This window comes from Mesoplodon mirus (assembly GCF_964341445.2).
Source record: "Mesoplodon mirus genome assembly, chromosome: 6".
NCBI lineage: Eukaryota > Metazoa > Chordata > Mammalia > Artiodactyla > Ziphiidae > Mesoplodon > Mesoplodon mirus.
In genome coordinates, this window is record NC_138982.1 from 140411610 (window position 1) to 140433286 (window position 21677).

At 43.4% G+C, this 21677-nt stretch overlaps 1 protein-coding gene across 8 annotated transcripts in view; it reads right to left on the reverse strand.

Annotated features, from left to right (window-relative positions):
- Window positions 1-21677, reverse strand: part of ERG (ETS transcription factor ERG) — a 279810-nt gene that overhangs the window by 5949 nt on the left and 252184 nt on the right. For 6 of the 8 annotated variants that reach the window (XM_082626209.1, XM_082626210.1, XM_082626212.1 and 3 more), the window contains 6 exons: window positions 16280-16483; window positions 15371-15451; window positions 13121-13192; window positions 5009-5077; window positions 4265-4321; window positions 3532-3579 (listed from right to left, as the gene is read on the reverse strand). In XM_082626209.1, coding sequence (XP_082482335.1) covers window positions 3532-3579; window positions 4265-4321; window positions 5009-5077; window positions 13121-13192; window positions 15371-15451; window positions 16280-16483 — 531 coding nt within the window. The remainder of the gene's footprint in view (window positions 1-3531; window positions 3580-4264; window positions 4322-5008; window positions 5078-13120; window positions 13193-15370; window positions 15452-16279; window positions 16484-21677) is intronic. The other 2 variants (XM_082626214.1, XM_082626216.1) reach the window with 2 other exon arrangements.

Sequence of the window (21677 nt, forward strand, 5' to 3'; positions counted from 1 at the left end):
CCAAAAGAAGACAACCACCTTCCCCCCAAAAATCCCATGCTGGCCGGGCAAAAGCTGGGAATGGTGGTATTCTCAGGGCTGGCCAGCATCACTGAATGCTGACTGGCACCCAGGCATCATTCTGAACATTTTCCATGTGTTTATCTAATCCCCCTCTCCCCAGAATCATGTGATAGCCCATTGTAGGGATGAGGAATTAGAGCCCAGAGAGGTAGAGTGACTTATCTTGCCCAAGGTCAGCAAGGGTTGGAACGCAGATTCTAGGCCTTGGTGCTGAATCACTGCACAAAAACACCGCTCTTGGGCCTGGTTTCTGCACACACCTCTGCAATCTCCTCCAGTCCTTCCCTGGGCCTGGAGCTTGGTGGGCTCCCAGTAGAAGACTGGACGCTTCCACCTCCTAACCAATGGCAAAACATCCCTAAAACTGGTCTCTGGTTCTGCATGAAGCAGGTTACACTTCCATGCCCACCATTAAAGACTATCCAGTGAGCACCGAGGGAGCTACTGAACTCTTGCTCCCAAGAAAACTCTTTCATGGAAAGGCAATTTCTGTTCATCACAGAAGCCACATTAAATGGTCAACCGTTCTGATGGGATATAAAGGGGCTATGTCGCTAATATCTGATCCAGGACATAATAATGCAGGGACACACTCTTCTCAGCAGAAGAAATACGGTCCAAAGTGCACCCCAAATGTATATTTTGGATGGAGATATTGCGATGCTGTTATCATCTTGTGCATTCATACTATATGATGTCATCTTTCCACTTAAAATGGTTTAAAAAACGTTTGCATTGTGAAAAGAGGAGAGGCAGAAGTTTAAAGTGGTGAAGGATTTATTTCTCAGAGACTGGGAAACTAGAATCAAACCGGAAGGAGCATTCTCCTCAATAGAATGATAAGACATTCTGGTTTTAGGGGGAAAGGCCACATGAAAGCAACTGACACACAGCCTAAGGATAGATGGAGAGAAGGCCTAATTCATGATAAACTAAGTAAAAGAAATCTTTATCTTTTTTTTTTTTTTTTTGCGGTACGCGGGCCTCTCACTGTTGTGGCCTCTCCCGTTGCGGAGCACAGGCTCCGGACGCCCAGGCTCAGCGGCCATGGCTCACGGGCCCAGCCGCTTCACGGCATGTGGGATCTTTCCGGACCGGGGCACGAACCCGTGTCCCCTGCATTGGCAGGCGGACTCCCAACCACTGCACCACCAGGGAAGCCCAGAAATCTTTATCTTTGAGTCAAAAGTTGAATGTTGCCACTTTCCCCAGGCCCAATGGGCACAGTCTCAGTGAGATAAAGTGCAGTCTTTGCTTACGATGCCAGTGCTGTGGACCTCTTAGGGACCAAGGCATTTTCCCAGGCCAGTGATGGGTCTGCAGTCTCCTCCTTGCTTGGTCCCAGGTCCCTCTACACCCCGTGGGCAACTCCAGGCTGCTGGGCACAGCGTGAATAGACACTAAGCCCTCTGCTTAGGGGCCGGCGACTCTCTCTGGCCCCAAGCCACCAACCAAGCCACACCTTTGAGCTGCAACAACATGGGCACAGACTCATATTTCACTTCACCAATCTGTGCGGGTGAAAGGGTCGGTTTGGTTTTGTTTGGTGCAGCTTGCCATGTTCCTCCTCTTCCTCCCTGACCTCAGCCTCATCCCAAGCATTGAAACAGTTGTTAAACGGAGTGGAAATCCTTTCTTTCTATTCTCTTGGTCCTCATTCTCCAAGACCTCCCTCTTCCAGGCTCACTCAGTGGCAGTGGAGAGCCAGAAAATAACAATAAAAGCAGATTTTGGAGACAGAGAGTCAAGGTTCAAACCTGGCCTCCCTTCTTACGGGCTGTGTGACCCAGGAGGAGTTACCTAATTTGTCTGGACCTCTGATTCCTTTTCCGTAGGACGAAGATAATGACCTCCCAGGGCTGTTCTGAGACAGGCATTTGCCCAGGCGTGATATGGGGGAGGGGTGGGGGGAAAGCTATTGAATTGTTATTTCACATTATTGTATTAACTTTCCCAGCGTGTTCCAGCTTCCGTCCTGTTCCCCTTTCTAATCTATCCTGAACACTGCTGCCAGCTCAGTCTTCCTGAAGCCTGACTAATAATAAGCATCTCAAAACATAGTAATCATTTTTATGTGAATGGTTATAAAGGCAGTTGCAAATAGAAAGCTGAGCGTAGGCAGGAGGACGGACCAAGACCCTGGAGACGTGGCCACCGGGTAGATGCTGGGGTGAACCTGTGTCCATTTCTCCACTGGAATGGAAGCTCCTTGAGGGTCAAGGATGGTATCTTGTTACTCCTTGCATTCGTTTATTCAACCAATAATTATTTAGCACCCGGTTTAGACCCAAGGATTAGGGCAATAAACAAAATAGACCTTTCTCACTTCTAAGCTGCTTAAAAAATATTTGCTGAATTAGTTAACATTAATCAAAATATAATGTCAAAGATGTGGATGCCAAATAATGAAGATATTTTATGTTTTCAGAAGTATAGATTCCCTGTGGGGATGTACACTGATTGAACCGAAATTTTCCCATTTCTAACCCCATTTTGGCCTCAATGTTTAGAAAATATACATTCCAGCTTGTATTTGCAATACTCCTATGACATCTTGGCATCTGAATTTGCTGTTGAGAATATGCAGCATATGCTGTGAATTTCTGAAGTGGATGCCAGCACAGCTGGTTCTGATCTGAATACAAACAAATCAAACAATTTGGTTGGCACTGAAGCGTGATGACAGGTGACAATCCTTGGCAAGGGATAGGTTACAAATGGGCCAATGAAGAATCTATACTTTCTTCTGGCATCTGAGTTCAGAAATAGACCATTCATTGAAGATGATCCTAAATTTGAAGTCTTGTGGTTGTCATTATGGTTCTTTTTTTTTAAGATATTATTTTATCCACTAGTGTGATGGGTTGAATTGTGGCCCTCCCCCCAAATTCATATGTTGCATTTGCCCAGTACCTCAGAATGTGACGCTACTTGGAAATAGGGTCTTTAGAGAAGTAATCAAGTTAAAGTAATATCATTTGAGTGGGCTCTAATCCAATATGACTGGTGTCCTTAGAAAAAGGGAAATTTGGACACAGAGACACATATAGAGGTAAAGAGATACAGGCAGAAGATGGCCAGCTATAAGCCAAGGAGAGAGGTCTGGAATAGATCCTTCTTTCAAGGCCCACAGAGGGAAATAACCCTGACCACTTGATTTTGGACTTCTGTCCTCTAGAACTGTAGGAGACAATAAATGTCGATGTCTAAACCCCCAGTCTGTGGTACCTTGTTAGAGCAGCCCTAGGAAACAGATACAGTTTGGATTAGGTAATGATGCTCTTTGCTGAAGCTAAATCTTAATGTATAACCTGACCCATTTTTTTCCACTTAGGTAAATAGTCCAGTGAGACCTACAACTTCAATTTGTTCAGTGGAAGGGATTTCTTGTCTACACAAGTTCAGTTTCAAAATAGCTACTGGCCAAAAGATAACTTTGTAAGAGCAAAATCATCAGCAGTATCTTACCTGGATTTGCAAGGCGGCTACTTGTGGGTCCAAGAATCTGATAAGGATCTATAGCAAAAAGAAAAGAAGTCAGATCCCAAAGACATAGTTGTGAGCAGGTAGGATGTAGCTCCAGGAATAATGCTGACCCGCTGGTGTTTCCAGATTTCAGAGTTGAAAATGTCCCCCACGCCAAAGTCCCCCAGCACCAATTCCTGTATTAGAAAAGATGTCACATGGGTCTGAATGATGTTTCTCAGTAAAGGTCTCCTAGCTGGTGGCCGAGCTCAGATTTGGCCCAGGGTTCCCAACACCTAGCCCAGCGCCCTCTCCATCCCAGGATTTAAACAGGGCAAATGTATTCTGCCCAGGGCCGTGTGGGCCGTGCTGCTCAGCACACTGGCAGCAGCACCCTTCCACTGTGTTTCCTCACTGGACTTGGCACACATGCTGATGTTGCTGTACGTGACCTGGAAGGTGAAAATCAAAGAACTGCTAGGCCGCAAAGAAGCTGCCTGTGTGCACGCAGCATGTTTTTTTCCATATTTATTGCATGGGTTTTGGAAATGTTTTAGCAAAATCTCAAGTCATTCCCAGTGGAGTAGACTGATAATTTAGTCCCTGTTTCACATATGGAGCAGTCCTAAAGAAGACAAAGGAACATTAGTTTAACTTAGAAAGTGACACATTTTAGAAAGATGCTGCTAAACCTGTTTCTTCTTTTATGGCCACCAAGATGCTCTGTGAAACATACCTAGCTGAGGACGCTGGTCTTCAGTTTTGGGCACTGTGGAAGGAGATGGCTGAGCAGCTGAAAATCCAAAAAAACAAAGAGACAATTAGTTCTAACTTGTATTTGGCTACTAGACTTTGATACTGTTGTATCATCATTCCATCATTGACCTTGGTTATTAACATAATAGCCTTACTCTTATAGTAAGAAACATGGTAAGAAAATAATTTCCTTTCTAATGAAACCAAATGTAAATGTGGTAACAAAACGAGGGCACTTTATTTTAAAAATTTATTTTTACCCCACTTTTTGCAAAACTAAAAAAAATCTGAGATGGTTTACAAAACAGATTAAAATGAATCAACTCTAAAATAAAAAGATAAAGGGAAACCACCAGGAAAATATAAAGTAAGGAATACTATAAACATGGCCAAGATTAGGAAATCACCCAGTATTTAATCTGTACTCAAGCATCCTATGAGACATGCATTTGTCCAGAAATGCATTACATCATTCATTACATCATTCATTTCTTTTTGTTATAGAGATATATTACATCATTCATTTCTTCTTGTTATAGAAATAGGTATAATGCCAATAGAGAAAGAATCATTGCATTTAAAGATCAGTTGCACTTTGTTGCCAAAGGGACAAATGTATGTTGAAAAAGCATAGTTTGGCTACAGAAATTATCATTTACTGCATCAAGAGTTATCCACTGCTTTGTGATGTGAGGATTCAAGGCAGTGGGAACCAACACTGTACCTTTCGACTGAGGGGTGGGGTGGCCGTGACTGGTCCAGGCTGATCTCCTGGGTGGTTCGTAAGGTAAATCTGTAAAGATAAGTAAATTGACTAAAAGATCAATAATGTAACTTGATAACAGCTATTTTGTGTGCTTTTGTCTTGTGTTTATTAGAATAAATATTGTGCAAGAAAACCCAGTAATCCAAAGTAATATTCAACCTGGATTCCACGAGATTTGGGTTTTATTTACAAATGATAAGTTTGTATCTTTTATTGATCTAACAGTTCCACCCATTAATCTGAAAACTCCCATGGATGGTTCTCTAGGAGCTGGCTGACTCTTCTAAGGTAATTTCCTGCAATCCTAGGTCAAGACCATATCAAAAGTTTCTTACAATCTAATCTATCCTGCTTCCAGCTGGAATTGACATAAGTCCATCACCCCTTTATTATCTTCATGACCTGTCTGAAACACAGCCTACAACGCTGATGAATCAACCGATTCCTACCTGAGGTCTGACACTAAATCCACCCAATGACATTCACGTTCCTTCCTTTTCTTCTTCCTTGGAAATGAGCACTGCCTTCTCTTATTTGCCAGCTGCCTCTCTCAGCCACCCCTCATTTTCCCTCATCCACTTATATTAAATCAGTCTTAAGAGTCTAGTTACTTTTCTTTTTTTAATTAATTTTTATTGGAGTATGGTTGCTTTACAATGTTGTGTTAGCCTCCACTGCACAAGAGAAGGAATCATCCATACACATACAGATAATCCCTCCCTTTTGGACTTCCCTCCCATTTAGCTGGGTGTAGTTATTTTTCTACGCACATGTCTACTCTTTCTCCTTCTCTAAATGAATTTAGAATTTCTCTAAAATGAACTGTAAGACTGAAATAGTACTGCCCCCGCAAAACATTGGCAATGGCCGTAGAGCTGAAGTATATGCCGATGATTTTTTTTTGTATTTATAATGTATTGCTACTTGTCCCATAAAACTTCATCACACTTTGCATATGCAAATTCATATGCAAATTTAATAATTATACTTCTGCATCCTCAGTGCAAGTTCTATGAATGATTATGACTCTATGTCATTTCAAGTTTCCTTTAAAAATATTTTCCAGAAATGTTATTATGCATGCTCTTACTAACCATGCCTACTTAAAGCTGGGGAATGGGGTGGCCAGCTACACGGAACTTTATTACAGAACCATTTCAAAACTATGACTTCTTGGATGGACGGGTCTCAGTCCAATGCCATGTGTCATTCTGGGCCAGCTGAAAGCCATAGCCAGGTACTTCAGCAGGTGTTCTGCTGCCAGTCACCTGGAGATGGCTACAAAATCTCACTTGGAGAGATTTTAAACTTTGTTTAAAATTGGCAGTTTGGTGGGTCAATCTTGAACAAGCTTGTTGACTGTGTTGCAGAAGACATGTCTCTTCCTAGTTTCATATCCCAGAGAGAATAGCAATGAAATGCAACGTGAAATCCAATGCAGAATTGCCTTAATTTATTTGGTCTGTTTGGCTACAAGCATCTCGACTAGTGTGGTCTGTGAAACCCTACCCTCCAGAGTTTTGGTTGAGTTCGATAATTTGTCTTTTGAAACTCTGCTATTGCTCACCACTCCCTCTCCACTGGCATTTCTGTATTTTTGGACTGTAAGCATTTCCCACCCAGTTCCTCAGATTCTCACTTTTCTGGTGTTGAGGTTACACGTGGGAATTAAATCTGCAGTCGCTATCAATTTACAACTAAATTTCAACTTAAGTCGCTGGGAGCATTTGCACACAGATTCTCCTCTAGTTGCATTTTGTCTAGAAAACGGTTAGGCAGAGTTTCAATTTGAGAATTGTCTCAGAAAGAAAAATCTACTAGCAAGGCAACTGTAACAGCATCTCCCCTACTTTAGGAGCAGACAGCCATATCAACATGGGGCTTCTGTCTACCAAATGAAAAAGCAAGAGAATCCAGAAATATGTTCTAGGTCCTTGTTCCTCCGCAGACCAGCAGTATCGGCAATGTCTGGGAGCTCGTTAGAAATGCAGAACCTCACTCTAGATCTATTGAATCAGAATCTGCATTTTACCAGATTTTGGTAAAAAAAAGAAATAGAGCTATCACATGATCCTGCAATCACACTCCTGGGCATATATCTGAAGAAAACCATAATTAGAAAAGATACAGGCACCCCACTGTTCATTGCAGCACTGTTTACAATAGCCAAGACATGGAAGCAACCTAGATGTCCATCAACAGAGGAATGGATAAAGAAGATGTGGTACATATACACAATGGAATATTACTCAGACATAAAAAAAGAATGAAATAATGCCATTTGCAGCAACATGGCTGGACCTAGAGATGATCATACTAAGTGAAGTAAGGCAGACAGAGAAAGACAAATATCATATGATATCACTTATATGTGGAATCTAAAAAAAACCAATACAAATGAGCTTATATACAAAACAGAAAACAAAAAAAAGATACAAATGAGCTTATATACAAAACAGAAAACAAAAAAAAGATACAAATGAGCTTATATATAAAACAGACACAGAAAACAAACTTATGGTTACTAAAGGGGGGGAGGGATAAATTAGGAGTTTGGGATTAACATATACTCACTACTATAAATAAAATAGATAACCAACAAGGACCTACTGTATAGCACGGGGAACTATACTCAATATTTTGTAATAACCTAAGAGAAAAGAATCTGAAAAAGAAAAAATATATATACATATATATATATATATATACACACAGTTTTATATGTATATATAAAACGGAATCATTTTGCTGTACATCTGAAACTAACATGATATTGTAAAACAACTATACTTCAATTAAAAAAAAGAATCTGTATTTTAACAAGGTCCCATTTGACTTGGGTGTACACTGAAGTTTGAGAAAGCCTGTTGTAGACAATTTCCACTATTCTTTTCTAAAAATCTGTGTTCCTACAGATAAGGATTTCAGAAATGCTATCTGAGTGTGTTAATACAAATAAATGTGCAGAAGAGTTCTAGATTGAATGCTCTTACCTGAAATATTAGAAATGGAATTAATAGCAAGTGTCAGTAGTTAGTCTGCTACTACTTTAAACATAAAGAGATTGCCCATGAAATGTGACTGGAAGAAATTAAACACCAAACTATTAATAGGAAAATATTTTGAAACTCTTAATTCATAAAGTCCTTCTCAGAGTGTGTAACTGTGTCTCATCCTCCCTTGAAAATCAGTCAGGACCTAAACAACTCCAAGTCTGATTTTTTGCCAAGAACTGGAGATGTTTATATGAACAATGATTAATGTGTTCATGAACATATTGCCATGGGAGATAAGTGGGCTTTTGTTTGTGTTCATGAAATTCTGCTCCAGTGTTCTCTTATCAGCTACCGATCACATGCCATGGGCACCAAGCCCCCCTCCTGCGGGATGTGACATTGGGGAATGTTGAACTAAGCCTTGCTGAGATGAGAGACAATCATCTCAGTGACCTTGTCAGCAGCTACAACACCTCAAAGCAGAGTCAGTTTTGAGCAGTTCTGCTTTCTGGCTCCTTCAAAAATTATTACTCTGTGTACATTTGCTATTTGCCCCTTATGGAGAGTAGATCATAAGACTTCTAGTAAGAATACAGTATACATTTCATTTTTGGTGGTCATTTCAATCCACTCTCCATTTCTCTTCAACTTTAATCTTCAAGGTCATTAACTCATACACTTGGCAGAAGGTCCTGTGTCAGGGACGGCTGCTTTCTGGCATGGGTTCTGCTATTTTTTTTTCCATAACAGACTGTGTTTTAAAACTGAACTTTATAAAAGCCATTTCATAGGCAGCTGAGGGTCACCAAAGAAGGATGCTATATGCCATGATCTAGACCAAAAACCATGAAAACTACAAATAGGGAGTTTGACTGGTGTTGGCTTCCTCCACCCCAGCACCTTTGTTTATTTCCTGGGAGTCAAGATCAGTTTCTGATTCTGAATGAGACTCCTTCCCCCAACCACTCCCTTCCCTGGACATCAATGATGTAAGCAAGCATCCTTGCGGCCCCTCCTGCAGGATTACACTCTCCCTTCATCAAGATTCCTGAAGAACAGCCCACTAGCCCTCTTGACATCCACCCACCACTTAATTTTTTTAAAGGACCAGAACTTGGATCATGGGACAGCTCATCCTCATTCTGGGAATCCATGCCACATTTACAAAGTAACTCTGGAGGTCCCTGGTTGCACTGGATGTGAAAGGTTGAATTTTGCCAGCTCTCAATGAACTTAGATGCTAATGGCAAAGACAAAGACCGAGAGCTATTGACCTAAACCAATCTATAAACCCCTATTTAATGCAAGGAACTTTCAGGGTCAAGCCTACTAACATGACTAAATCACTTTCTCCTGTTTTCCTCTAGCTCTCCCTAGGGTCTTCTCAACTCCTCTGTCAAAGACATGGAGATTTGGGGGCATTTTGCCTTCCCTTTTCAACTAGGTATACAGATGTACAGATCTGTGGTTAGAGCATAGTTAGGGCAAAGCCAAGAATGCATCTTCAGCCATTTGCTGTGATACAGGCTTTACTTAACTGTGGAGACAGTGCATTGGCTGCATCATCTTGCTATGACTGGAGATGCTGAATGGCACTGAGCTGCAAACTCCAAAGGAGGAATCATTTCAGATTATGAGAAACCCTTGAGGAGCACCAGCTGAAAAGGCTGCACTTGCAGACCCAAGTCTCCAGTCTCCTTCGATAAAATCCTCGATGCGTGTCATGGTGCGTGGATTACCATGGTGACGGAGGAGGGGAGGGTGGGGTTACAGATCGTCCTGGGCACACACCAGAGCTTTCACATACACTGCTCCTAGGATGCCAGGCAGGGTTCACATCATGAGGTCAAAAACCAGCTTGCAAGTTTCTCTGAGTCAGACCTATCTCTGTTTATGCCACTTGAGGCCTCAAGGGGCCAATGGCCCCAAAAAAGCATGTGTTCAGCAAAGAAGGAGGGTGTTTACAGGGGAGATGGGGAAAGGGCTTCTGGTCATAATAACTGACTACCCAAGAAACACATGCGACACCATGAAATTCGATCATTTAAAAAAGAACGTAAATGGATCTGCCTATGTGCTAGCACTTTCTAAGAGGAGAGGAGAGACTCACCTAAATGCTAATTCAATAAAGGGATCATGAAAGAGGGTGCATTTTGAATCAGGAAAATTTGGATAAAATTAACAGGAACAAGCACAGGCAGAGAGGGGATGAGGCGTGAACAAAAGGGTATATTGTCCATCATGTGTTATCCTGTAAGGTCACTGAACAGTCCCAGACAATTGTTGGTGGGGGGACTGAAACGACCCAGTAATTGGACAGGGCAGGCAGTAAGGGGACTCTGGAATAAATGAACTTTTGGGGAAGCTGGGCCATGACAAGAAGAAAAGGTAGAGGGGGGTGGTTACTTGAGAAGGAAGGAAAGGGAGGAAGTGGGGAGGGAACACTGGGACGTTGGACTCAGCAGGATGACACAGGTGGGAGGAAGGAGTCCTCTGTCTCCGTGGATGTGGGATTAGAGCAATGGATGGACACAGCAAACCAAGAGTGCAGGGGAACGGGAACTCGGGTCTCTGTCCCCAAGGACCCAAGGACCTCTCCCAAGGAAAGTCAGCAACCAGCTCTTCCAAAAGCAGTCAGATACCCACCAACCAAAGGGACACGGTCAGATTCCCAGTGACTCCCTCCCCCAATGATGTGCAAGACCCATCCCCCCGACCCATCACAAACTTCTCCAACTGCACCGTTCTAAGCTTTCACACTCACAAGACCATTCCTGCAAGGTTGATCACTGGTCCACCGAAGGTATACAAACAAATCTATTCTCCAAGTTCGAATCCCTCAGTCTGGCTGACAGCAAACCGTTCTCTGGCTCATTCACTCTGATTTTCAATTCTTTGTAGCTCAGACACTAATATTTGTATCTCCTTTCAGAATCACAGCAGCAATCACCAAAACACGTATTTTGGTACAAATCAAGTCTCTTCCAAGTCACACTCGAATGACAGACCCAAGAAAAGAGAATTATCAGGGCTTTGCTAGGCGAATTAGTGTTTGCCACCCTTGTCTCCCCCTGGGCTGAAGCACAGAGGGGGTGTCCCAGCCACAGTCCTCCCGGCCCCTCTCCTCTCTGGCACCTGGATGCGCCATATCTTCCAAATCCACCATATCCTCAAATAAGGAGCAAAGGAGCTCCAGGACCCATTGTTCTGTCTGTGAAGCAACAGGCAGCCGGCTGGCTGCTCCGACCATCATGTTGAACGAACTCGTGTGGCCACACAGCCCTGACACCAGCTCACAATCCCTGGCTTTTGCAACTCAGAGGCATCCATGAAATTGCTTCAAACAAACAAACAAATAAGCAACCCATGGCCAAATGTTTCACAATAGCTTTGACTTTTGTGAGTATGTATGGAAACTTCTTTAAAACACTCACAAAATCACTGTGATCTTCCTACACGTCCCATGTCCTCCCAAGGGACCATTTACCGGCAGTAAACTCATGAATGTCTAGAGCTAGCATGACACATGTACTTTCACTGTCCTTTCTCAGTACACATGGCAGGTTTCTTTAGGGTCAATCTAGTTCACTCCAGACCCTGGGTCTTGTCCACGATCAAATGGCCTGGGTCAGAGGTAACGAAGCACTATCGCCAAGCCTTTCCACTATGCTTCTCAGGAGGAACAGTGGCAGACTTTATGAGGTTAGAGGACAGAAAATCGCCAGCCTGAAGTCGCAGTACCAGGGCTGTGTCGGGGTGAGAAAAACTCCGAGAAGCATCTTCACCCGGGCTATTTATTTAGCTCATGGGCCCGCCAGTCTTTTTCACTGGGAAGAAACAGCAGCGCCAAGCTTAGTGCCTGGGACCAGTTCCAACTAGGACTTGGGCAGCCTGGACACATGACAGATGTCCAAGAGCAACAGCTTGGGTCTAAGAAGACGTGACTTAGATCCACGCGTGAAGAGGAAAAAGCCGTCCCAAAGCCCTACTCACGATTCCTCAGCTGTGAGGCTGGCATGTGTCATCCAGCTCATGGGGTTGTACATCCCAGCGAGGGGACAGGTGTTTGAGCCATGCTTGCCCAGTGTCACCCCCTCCTTCTCCACCTGGCAACACCTAATCCTCCTCTGGCATATGGTCCTTCCTCTGCAATGCTTCCTTCCCCCTTACAAGGAGGGATGAATTCCTTTCCCTTCCTGTTCCCACAGCCTCTGTTAAGAGGTGTTGCCTCTACTACAAAATCAGTGCTTTAGGTGAAACATCCATATCTGTCTCTCCAGCTCTAGGTACCTAGCCCGTAAGGTTAAATGTATATGTGTGTGGGTCTGTTTCTGGCTCTAGGTGGCTTTACATCTAGAAACATCTACAGCTTTAGGCTGTGTGCCTGTGGGCTTGTTCTCTGCTGCAGTCCCGTGGCTGGCACTCAGGAGGCTGCACGGGCAACTGTGGAATGAACAGGCCAGCTTTCTGAAGGCAGAAAGCTTTCTAAAGTCTGGTTCATCTTTAGATTCCCAGAATCTAACATCGTGCTTGGCACTAATAGACACCTGATAAATAGTGATTCTTTTCATGAATGACGTGTAAATTAATAACCTAATTAAATCATCGGGAAAGACATAAAGTAAGACTCAGGTGTAAATATGATTACATGCTTCTGCTCTGAAAGACTGGCTCTTGTGACAGCTGGGAACCAGCCACTAGTGTTAGGGGAATGCCTCCTGCTCTGTGCTGTGCCTTGAGGACGGATAGATTACACTTATGTCCTTCTGTAAACTCGAAACCGGATGGATTCCTTATCGCCAGGCATCCAGGATGCCTTCTTGGCCCATCTGTCTTTGACAGCAGCTAGTGAAGGGTCTGACCTGCTTATAATCCCGCAGTTCAGGGACTGTTCGCGTGATCTCTGGATGGAACGGTCTGATTCTAGGCGCCAGATCCACAGAGGCAGAATAAGACTGTTTAGAGGTCCGATCCAAGATCAGCTGTCTTTGTGTCTCGTGACGTAGGTCACGGATCTCACAGGACATCCTGGGATGTCTCTCAATAAAGAGATTACACAGGGGTGTTTTCGTACCTGGCCTAGTTGTAATTCTTTGCGTAGCTTCAGGATATACTGAAGTATTTGGGAAAATAAAAGCTGCACCCCCTGCAGACAAAAGGAAAGATAAAACATGTGAAGGTCTTTTGCTGTGGTTGTTGATCTGATCTCAGCAACAGCGCCTAATCTACTTTGCCCCGTGACAACCAAGGGAGGTGGCCTACTAGAACCTGCCACACCAGATTTCGGGAGAAGGGACTAGCACACAGGTTGGAAACAGATGCTGAAGATGGAAGAGATGTGACTCTCTCTGTGCCCCACTTGGCATAAGGCGTCTTGTGTTTTGATTTTACAGCTTCCTCCTGAAGCCCATCTGTCAGGCTGCCCATCCCCCTGCAAGCTCATTTTATTAAACAATTCTATGGTGGATGTTTTAATTTTCAAATTGTGTAAAACCCATAAAACGTTTTACAGAGCCCTTGGAAAGTAGCACCAAAGAATGATAAATATTTTGCCAAAGAATATATGGATCTTTTTAAAAATTAATCCGTATCTCTGTTCAGATGCACATCTTCCCTTTCTCTCAATCAATTCTCAAATTGTTAGTGGAAATAATTCTCTTTTCACAGGTCAGTCCGTTTGGAATTTGTTGTCCTGCTTTGCAATTGCTTCTATGTTTAGCAATAGCAAAAATAATAAAGTCAGAGCTTTCCTGACACTTTCATCCTCTGCTAAAAATTTTTTAAATGACTAAGAAATTATCAGAAAGTGTGTGTATCTCCAAGGCATTCCTAAGGGAGGGGAATTACTTTGTCTAAGGTGCTTGCTATTTCTGGCCACGAGGTCATTAATAGGCTGATTGTGTAACCTTCATTGAAAAAGTGTATTATTGACTCAAAGCCATTTTTTTTTTTTTTTTTTTTTTTTTTTTGTGGTACGCGGGCCTCTCACTGCTGTGGCCTCTCCCGCTGTGGAGCACAGGCTCCGGACATGCAGGCTCAGCGGCCATGGCTCATGGGCCCAGCCGCTCCGCGGCATGTGGGATCTTCCCAGACCAGGGCACGAACCCGTGTCCCCTGCATCAGCAGGCGGACTCTCAACCACTGCGCCACCAGGGAAGCTCCTCAAAGCCATTTTTTTTAAAATTTCAGATTAAAAGCACAACACTCTGGCTACTGGAGATCAACTAGCAAATCCCTTTGTAATACTCAAGCCTGGACTCACTCACATCATACATTTAAAAATAACATGGCAAGTGTTTGGAAAATAGCTGTATTCCTATGTGAGGGCTGATCATGAATTGGCTGGCAGGCCTATGAGGGGTTACTTAAGTCTTTCCAACACTAGATGGTTTTCTCCCTAGCCTGGTGGTGGCAGAGGGTCCCTGCAGGCTGATAACAGTGGGGTGAGCAGCCTGCGACCATGCTTCTGTAAGTGTCTCCATCACCAGGGAGGAAATGGGTGTGACCAGGACCACATTCATCCACAGAAAGCCCAGCCTCTACTCTCAGCCTTTACTAGGAGGGGAGGGAGGAGGGTTAGCCAGGAAAAAGCATCACGTTAAACTCTATCAGGCTCAGGCAAAAAAATAAAATAAAATAGATAAATAAATAAAATGTAGAATCAATGGTTAGACACAGAATAGCAGGTATTTAGTTAGTCACTAATTTCAAATCTTCCAAAGTCTTAACACAGTTTCCCTCACAACAAAAGCTCCCCAAAAGTAACCGACATTCCCTCCTACTGCCTTTTGCAAATGTACAAAGACTGTGCAAGAAGATTCAAGTCAAGTTGAATGGCCTAAAACTTTACTGAAAAGGGAAAAGTAAAACTCCTGCTTGTCCTAGTAAACATTCCTTTAGAATAAAAATTTTTAAAGGAAAAAAAAGAAAAAAGGAGCATGCTAAGGGCCCCTTTATATGGAACATGCTTTTAGTTTCTACAGTCAGCACAGGGCGTATCTGAGGACTAATAGCAGCAAACTGTAATCCAGCAAATGTGAGCTAAGGCTACGGCTGAAGGCTAATTCTGCACATCTCCTGGTTGAAAGAAATCCTTTGACTGGCAAGGGAAGCGGGGGAGTGTTCAGAGACCAAAGAGTGCCTCCTGCCTTGAGGCTGTGGTATCGCCAACATAGAGCCTCAACCTACCAAGGACCCCTCAACCATCCACCTCTGACTTCTGCTTTCCTGACACACTGACTGTCCCACGTTCTACCTGGAAAGCATGCAACCTGTTAACAAAACCCTACACTTGTCCTGGGGGAAGGGGCGGGGCCAGCATTACCTGTGTTTCTAGCATGCATTAACCGTGGAGAGTTTTGTAAGGCTTTATCAACATCATCTGAAGTCAAATGTGGAAGAGGTGCTACAAAACAAAACAAAAAGCAACATCCAAATGAAAAAAGAGAGAGAGAATTACCTTCCTTGAAAAAAAAAAAAGAAGAAAAAGAAGGAAAACATTCACCCCACTCCCCACCCTGTTATCATGGACTGCTTGGAAATCTCTCCATGGCCCTGCTACTGGTTAGCATGTTAAAACCTAGATGGGGATCCATATTGAGTTCAGGGAAGAAGTGGTTGGGATGCCAAGCAAAGCATTTACACCAAAGAGTTCACACCACCCACTGTTGCACTATCTCCTTCTGATCATGCTTGACATTTGAAATATTAAAGCATGCAGCAGACTCTGTGGATTCATGCCTCTCATTGCCAAGACGCCATTCCCATTGTGACAGGCTAAGCCACATCTCAAGATACCAAGTGAAAATGTTCCTCATTGTGTGTTCCAGTGGGATACCAAGGGCAGCTTGGTTTGGCTTGAGGGAAGATCAACTCCACAATTCCCATCAAGTAGGAGCCTTTCCGTAATGTTTCTATTTCTATTTGGGCATCATGGAGGTGAAATAATGTGTGACCCGATAAAGCTCTGTTTCCCTTTGGCATGTGATCTTCTTGGTTGGGGGACCCTGGAGGAGGCAGCTGAATGCTAGTTGACTTTGCCGCTTCTGGTAAACGTGCTGACTACTTCTCACTACGCAATCACCTAAGTCATCACTTATAAGCATTCTCTCAGATACTAATGGGAATCGGGTGAGGGCAGCAAGATGCTGTCGGCAACTGGGCTGAACCCTCGCATCTTACGTGAACAAGGACCTCTCCACAGTGCTCTGTGTGGGAGCGGGGACCGCCTTACTCTCTCTGAGGTAGTGGAGATGCGATAGAAGGATGTCAGCGTTGTAGCTCGGGGTGAGCCTCTGAAAGTCGTCTTTGGTCATCTTGCACAGCTCCTTCCCGTCAATATTCTGGAACAATAAGATGTCGACGTCCGGAAGGCCATATTCTTTCACTGCCCACTCCAGCCACTGCCGGACATGGTCCGTGCTCCATAGCATAGGATCTGAAAGGGGATGGAAGCGTACTTGGTCAACGCCTGCAGACAAATTTCTGGGGTAGAGCCATATCCCAGGTGGGATCTCCCACCAGCCAGAGCTTTCCAGAGCATCCCCTCCCACTCTTCCAGAAGCACAGCCTCAACAGGCTCAGGGACCAGTCCGAGGAGAATGTCTGAGGAAGACCAACTGACTCACAGTCAGAGACCACTGTCTTTAAAGTGAATTGTTCTGTAAGTTTAGGATTATTCACACCACCTGCCCTTTTGTTGCTCATATAATCTAAAGTTTCCTGTAGGGATGGGATTTTCTTTTTATTAGTTTCTTTTCATTTTTATTTATTCATTTATTCATATAAAAATATGTGTATGTGTGTATATATATATGAATCACTTTGCTGTATACCTGAAACTAACACAACATTGTAAATCAACTATACTTCAATTTTAAAAAAATGGGAATGAATACAAATAAATGAAAACTTTTTTCCTCAGAAAACTACTGCTATCTTTATATGAAATAAGAGCAACACATATCAGGAAGATGTTAATTACAGATTACCAAAAAAAAAAAAATTTCCATACGGTATTTGTCTGAAATACTGAAAAATACTGACCACAGAATTGGAGATGATGTGTAGGTCAACCAGAACCCTAGCACTTCCCAGGAGTTAGTGTTTCTAAGAGAGAGCCGTCAGTTACACGCTTTTCCTGCAGAGAACTTGGCTTTGCAACTAACTCACACCTGCAGGAGGCAAGCTGGCTGGGGGGCTTTCACATTCCACAGCTGGGGCACAAACGCCCCACAGGATGCAGGCAGTGTCATCACGCTCTGCTGACACATATGGGAGGGGACCCCTGTATGACCAGGAGAGCAAGTCTCGGGGGGAAAAGGAGCAGGTGATCCCCAACGGAAACACAAGTTGGGACCACCTCACACACAAACAGCCTGGGTGGAGGGGTGCCCAGGGCGCCTCGCCAGCAGACGGGGCTCCTCCCTGGGGTCCCTGAGCACAGAGAGACACCTGGGCAAAGGACTAGGAGCCCAGAGTCCTGATCCCAGGGTCTCTCGACGCTGCAGCCTCCAGAGGCTGCTTCTCCTGTGTCTGTTTCCAGTGTGAAATGAAAACCTTGGTCTGGGTCCTCTGGACAGGCTCGTAGAGGGCAGGCGTGCCACGATACTCAGATCATGAGTGAAAATATCTGCTGTGGGAATACATCACCCTTTGGAATTGCTTTTTAGCTAATAGTTTTAGAAGCTTGTCTGGTCTTACTAATGTTTCAGGCTGCTCAAGAATGGACATGCGACGTGCTATTGGGATACATTTTCGGTTTCCAGAGTCAGTGGAAGTAACAGTGAGAAAGAGCCAGACAGTCACGGTCACCAGAATTCTCCTCCCTTTCTCCCTCCCTCCATCCTTCCTTCTTTCCTTTCTTTTTCTTTCTTACCCTCTTTCTGCCTCCACCTCCCTCCCTTCTTTTGTTCATTCCCTACTTTTTCACATCTTTTTTAATAGAAAGAAATTCTTTCAACCCCAATAGAATCCATCCCTAACCCATTCCCCTCCTGGACACTCCAGGAGGAACCACTATCCTGAAATGATACATGCATCATCCCTATACATATCTGAATACTTTTACCATATCCACTGTATATATATTATTGTGTGCCTTTAAGCTAACGTAAAGGGTATCTGATTTGCTTTTGGTGTTCGGCGCTGTATTTTCAAGATGTGTCCAAGTCAATCCATGGACGTATATTTCATCATTTAAGCCACTCTCGGATATCCCCAGCCCCGCACAAATATACCCAACTTACTTATCAATGAAGACCCCTGTGTCTCCCTCCCCACCCACATGTGAAGCCATCTGCATTGGTCCACAGCCTGGGTTCCACATTAGAATCATGGGGAGATAAAAAACTGCTGATGCCTGGTCTCACCCACAAAGATTCTGAGTTAATTCTGCTGGAGGGCAGCCCGGGCATCAGGGTTGTTAAAAGTTGCCCAGGTAATTCTAAAATGGTTCAGACCATCTACCCTGGGGCTTCACTACTCAGACTGTGGTCGTGGGATCTAGCAGCCTTGGTATCCCTTGGGACCTAATGAGAAATGCAGAATCCCAGGTGCTGCCACAGGCCTGCTGAATCAGAGTCTATATTTCCATAGGATTCTCAGCTGATCTGTGTGCACGTTAAGCTTGAGAAAGTGCTGGCCTAGGTGAGTACCTAGATGTAGAATTGCTGGTCATAGGGCCGATGTGTAGAAGCTATAAACTAAGAACTCTGGTTCTGCTACAAAGCACAGAACATCTACAAAAGCTCAAATGGCAGTGTTGACAGAAAGCTGTGCATATTCCTTTGTAATCCAAACACATGGAAACATTTTGTTAGCCTGTGAAAACCGAATGTGTATCGGGAATGTTAACTCTGTCCAAGTCACTGAAGTTCAGATGGCTCTTTGCCATTGGGTCAGCATTCTGCTTTCAGGGATAAAATGTTCTAAACTCCAGAATGTTTCCATAGAAAGTCCTTTTTTTCCTTTTTCTCATGGTATGTCATGACCCCTCATTATTCAGGAACAGATCATATACTGGTCTTAGGATGCCCTGAATTCAAGTCCTCTTTCCTTGGTTCTGTGCAGAGGACAGTTAAACGGCCCTCTCGGAGAGAAGACTCTTCCTTCCACAGGGGTCCCCAAGCCATTTCCTATAAATTCCACCACTAGGTATTAGCCAAACTCTTCTTTTTGTTTTGTTTTGCCTTTAACAAACTGGAAGGACTATGTTTTGGTATAACTACTTCCTAGAAATCAGTTCATTCTAGGAAGGCATTTTCTTCTCCTAATGGTGGAAACAGATATTCTAAAAATGATACATAAACATCTTCCTGAAAGTTCCTGGGTTCATGTTAAAATGGTCAAATGACGCCTTAGGAAGATAGCCCAAAAAAGAAGTCCGATCTCTCCAGCATCCCTTGGTGTGCCTGTTAATTGGTTTCCCTAGCTAAGCCCAAGGCTGTAATGGCTTATTCAATTTTCGTTTAAGGGAATCACATGCAAGACCCCAGAGACCAATTCCTCCTTGACCTGCCCTGTTATAATCCCTAAATTCTCACTTTGGATTGGTCAAATGGCCATTCTCTTGTACTGCTGGTGTGAGGGTAAATTGCTACAACCTTTCCAATGAACATTTCTGCAATACATTTCAAATGCCTTTAAAAAAACTGTGTGTATAGCCTCTAAACTAAAAATTCCACTTCTAGAAATTTATCCTTAGGAAATCATAGAGGAAGTGCGCAATGATTTATTTTCAAGGATATTCTTTGTAGTGTTGTTTATAATAGCAAAACACTGGAAACACCCTAAATGTCCCACAGAAAGAGAACTAGTTAAGTTGTTGTACATTTAGGAACAGTCCTGTGATATTTAGAAACTAAAAATTACACTGCTGAATGTAGTTATTGATATGAAAACTGTTCAAAATAGATTAAATTTAAACGTTTGAAACATTATGGTAGAATAATTATATTTTGCAAAGAAATATAAACATATCCACGGAAAGAATTCTGGAGAGGTATGCAGTAAAATGGCAACTATTGTCTCTGAAAAAAAGGCAGTAGAGATTTAAAAGTTTTCTTTTCACTAAACTTTATCTTCTCTCTTTCCTACAATACACATATAATACTTGGGTTAAAAAGTTTTTTATAAAAAAAGTGTTCTCTATGAATCAAAACAAGGTTTTATAAAGGATTTTATATATATATAATATATATATTTGTTAAAGTGTTTTTATAAAACTTTCAAGAGTATAATATTTTAATGTTACTTTCTTATACAGTTTGTTAATGGAAATTCCTTCATTTGAAAAGAATAAAATTATACAAAGTCAGGTTACTCCTGTATCCTTTTGGAATTTGATCTCTGCCCTATACATTTATAAGCAAAGAATATTAAAAACAAAATATGGCCACTTGATAAGAGTAAATGAGATGTTCCTTTACAACCTGTCCACGGGGCGCCATTACCCTGGACCTACCCTACAGGTGCAAAGAGAACAGTCTGCAAGGGGCAAGTCCAAACTCTTCAGCCTAAAGCACGTGACTCTTAGGTTTCGGGGCCCACCGTCTTCATAGGTATCATCCCCAGGCCTTCCCCAACCCCTTCATCCTACACACATCCAGCTGCCATCTCCTGAACCCACACCCCCTGCCTGCGCCCGCACACCACCCACTGCTTGAGGACTCGCCCCTGCTTGCATCCTCACCTACACTCACTACCCGCTTTGGGTGTCTGTCCTCTACGCTCTTGAGGTATAAGCACTTATCGTGAATCTCTGGGCAGGGAACTGATAACAAGACAGGAGGCCCTGTCTCTGCCCTGATGGCAGAGCCCACCCTGGGCTCCCCACAAACTCCCTGGGCCAGGCATGGATGGTGCCACTGTAGACAGTGTTGTTTAGGGTTCAGGTCAGTGTGTGGGGTCCCAGCTCACTCCTCAACTCCACAGAGCGCCCAGTAGAAGCTTGCAGGTCTCCTCCATGGCCCATTCCAGGTCAGCAAAGTTTTCTTGCTTCTGGCCCACCCACCATAACAGAAGGGAGCTCACGCGGTCCCACAAGATTCAAGAGGCCTTATGTCTTTCCTCAACTGTGCATGTGAAGGCGAAAGGGGAGGGGGCAACAGAATGAGCTCCAACCAAGGGTCAACTTTGCCTCTGTTCAGGGGTGGCATCCCACACCCTCTGCCCCAGGTAGTGATGCAGCTCAGAACCTGCCACCTAACCTCACGACTAAGCCTGGATTTTTGTGGGTTTTCGTTCATTTTATTATTTTTTTTAATTGAAGTATAGTTGATTTACAATGTTGTGTTAATTTCTGCTGTACAACACAGTGATTCAGTTATACATATATATACATTCTTTTTCATATTCTTTTCCATTATGGTTTGTCATGGGACATTGAATACAGTTCCCTGTGCTATACAGTAGGACCTTACTGGTTATCTATTTTATATACACTAGTTTGCACCTGCTAATCCCAAACTCTTAATACGTCCTTCCCCTATCTCCCTCCCCCTTGGCAACCGCAAGTCTGTTCTCCATGTCCGTGAGTCTGTTTCTTTTTCGCAGATAAGTTCGTTTATGTCCTATTTTAGATCCCACGTATAAGGGATATCATATGGTATTTGTCTTTCTCTTTCTGACTT